This window comes from Camelina sativa, chromosome 20 (assembly GCF_000633955.1).
Source record: "Camelina sativa cultivar DH55 chromosome 20, Cs, whole genome shotgun sequence".
NCBI lineage: Eukaryota > Viridiplantae > Streptophyta > Magnoliopsida > Brassicales > Brassicaceae > Camelina > Camelina sativa.
Window position 1 is genome coordinate 10620937 of NC_025704.1, and position 2060 is coordinate 10622996.

The window sequence follows — 2060 nt, forward strand, 5'->3', positions numbered from 1 at the left end:
TTTTTTTTTTTTTTTTTTTCATGTTTTTATTCAATTAGCAGTACCATGCTTGATGGTGGGCGTGGAAAAGATCACTTCTCTAATACAAGTGGAGATCAGAGTTTTCAGGTAAAGATGATGTTTGTTAGCCATGTATTGTTGCATAGTTTATGTGACAACTTGCATCTTTTATACAGGTGAAAGGAGAACTGGATTCGCTGATTAAGATGCGTGAGGCGCTTCAAGATGAGGTATGAGGTCGTATATCTGCCCATACAGGCTGTTGGTGGACTAATTTTACATATAATCATTGAGTGATCGGAAGATTTGATGGGCTAGTTCCAATTATAAGGTGCTGGCGGTGGAGGAGAGATTGGAAGAAAAAGAAGTAGTGTGCTCAGAGTTACAAAAAAAGTCTAAGGTATGTGCCTTCTATATCTTACAAACCCAAAATTTTTGACTATGGATTTGTTCTCATTTGAAATGGTTAAGACAGAGGTTAGAAGATTTGTTGATCAATGAAAAGAAACTGGTTTCACAACGCCGGAAAGAATTGGCAAAGGTAAGCATAGGTCCTGTTTTCGAAGCTAGTTGTGTTACGGAATTTTTGTTGACATATGGTTTTTGTTTGTGGTAGCTACATAAATCATTTTCAAGGGTTAGAGAGTGCACTGACAACCTTAAAGACTGTGAGCAGGAACTCCAGGTTACTTTCTAAACTCGTGATTGTCGTCATTGCATAAGGATTAGGCCTAACTGAAACAAGTCTCTATTTTTTTTCCGCAGTCGCTTGTTAGCGCAGCAGCTAGAGATGGCGTGGCAGGTGCTGATGAAGGACTGTGAAACGTGTATGCGTAACACGGTCACCCGCATGTATGATCTGCTCTGTCTAAAGTGTAGTTTTGATGTCTTATCTCTGTGTGACTTCCCAAGTTTTTTTCCCCCAAGCCGAGCTACGCTGATTTGGTACATATTTTCTGATTTGGTACATTTTTGCATTTGTTTTAGCAAATATGTATGCATTTCATTCACATTGTATCATTATCATACGAACATCAATAAAATAATTATGTTTTCACGTCCTACTTAAACTAACCAGTCACCAAGTTCACTGGATAGTTTAACAAAACAATCACACTATACATAAAATGGTTTTTCTGTAAATACTATTTTTATTAACAGTTTTCCTTTTAATACAAAATATTATAAAGGTTGCCCACAAAAAAGCAAAATATTATTAAGTTGTTCGAAAATGACATTTCATTTTTGTAATGTTTGCTTTTATTTTTTAGTAAAATAACTATACTTGGCTATAGTTAAAATGTTTTAAATATGAGAAGAAAAACAGTTAAACTATTAAGGTTGACGCGACCACCATCATCTCCACCGTCCATTACTCGTAAGCCGAAAGCTTATATTTTGATAAAGATGTGAACATCCATTGACCTATCGTTTGCTTGTAAAGCCAAGTTAGCCAACCAACACTCAAATCATCATTATACATGACGATCTTTAAAACAAACCCCATTTAAGATACTCTACATGTTTGTCTTCTCATATAAACTTCACTATAGTAGTAACATTCAAAATTCATTATAGATTATATATTTATATCTTTTTGAAGGCATAATTCGTATAGCTTATAGCAAACCAGTAACTGTAAACTCTAAACAGCATAAGCAAAAACTTTCTTCCTGTGGCGACGCTCTAGTGGAATTCCACGTTTCTCCTTGTTTTCTTGGTGAGCCGTATTGTCAATTCGACGTGGATAAGAATATTTTTCTTTTAGTGGTTTGACAATTATGATTATTGAAAGAGTGTAATTAGGTCACTTTATTCAAGGAAAGTGTAAGTTTCAGTCTTGTGTACAAGTACTAAAAGTAAATAATTAAGCGTGACACTTATTATAAAGAAGGACAACAACAAAAAATTGGTTTGGGTCAGTCACATAATCTAATGCTGTTTTTTTGTTTTATTTTGGATGGAGGTGATTTTAGTAGGTCATGACTCATGCCCCTATCAACTTTAATGTGTGTTGTTTTGATGGTTCCTTTAAGCTCAAGTAAAACAAAAGTTTCACC

The 2060-nt window shown here is 34.8% G+C and overlaps 1 protein-coding gene across 2 annotated transcripts in view; it reads left to right on the plus strand.

The window, feature by feature from the left end:
- LOC104770371 (serine/arginine-rich splicing factor 7-like) overlaps window positions 1-1064 on the plus strand; it is a 2894-nt gene extending 1830 nt beyond the window's left edge. Inside the window, exons 4-9 of one of the 2 annotated variants that reach the window (XM_010494783.2) lie at window positions 39-108; window positions 177-230; window positions 332-400; window positions 476-541; window positions 617-685; window positions 766-1064. In XM_010494783.2, the coding sequence (XP_010493085.1) occupies window positions 39-108; window positions 177-230; window positions 332-400; window positions 476-541; window positions 617-685; window positions 766-822 (385 nt within the window). In that variant the 3' untranslated portion in view covers window positions 823-1064. The remainder of the gene's footprint in view (window positions 1-38; window positions 109-176; window positions 231-331; window positions 401-475; window positions 542-616; window positions 686-765) is intronic. The other variant, XM_010494784.2, reaches the window with a different exon arrangement.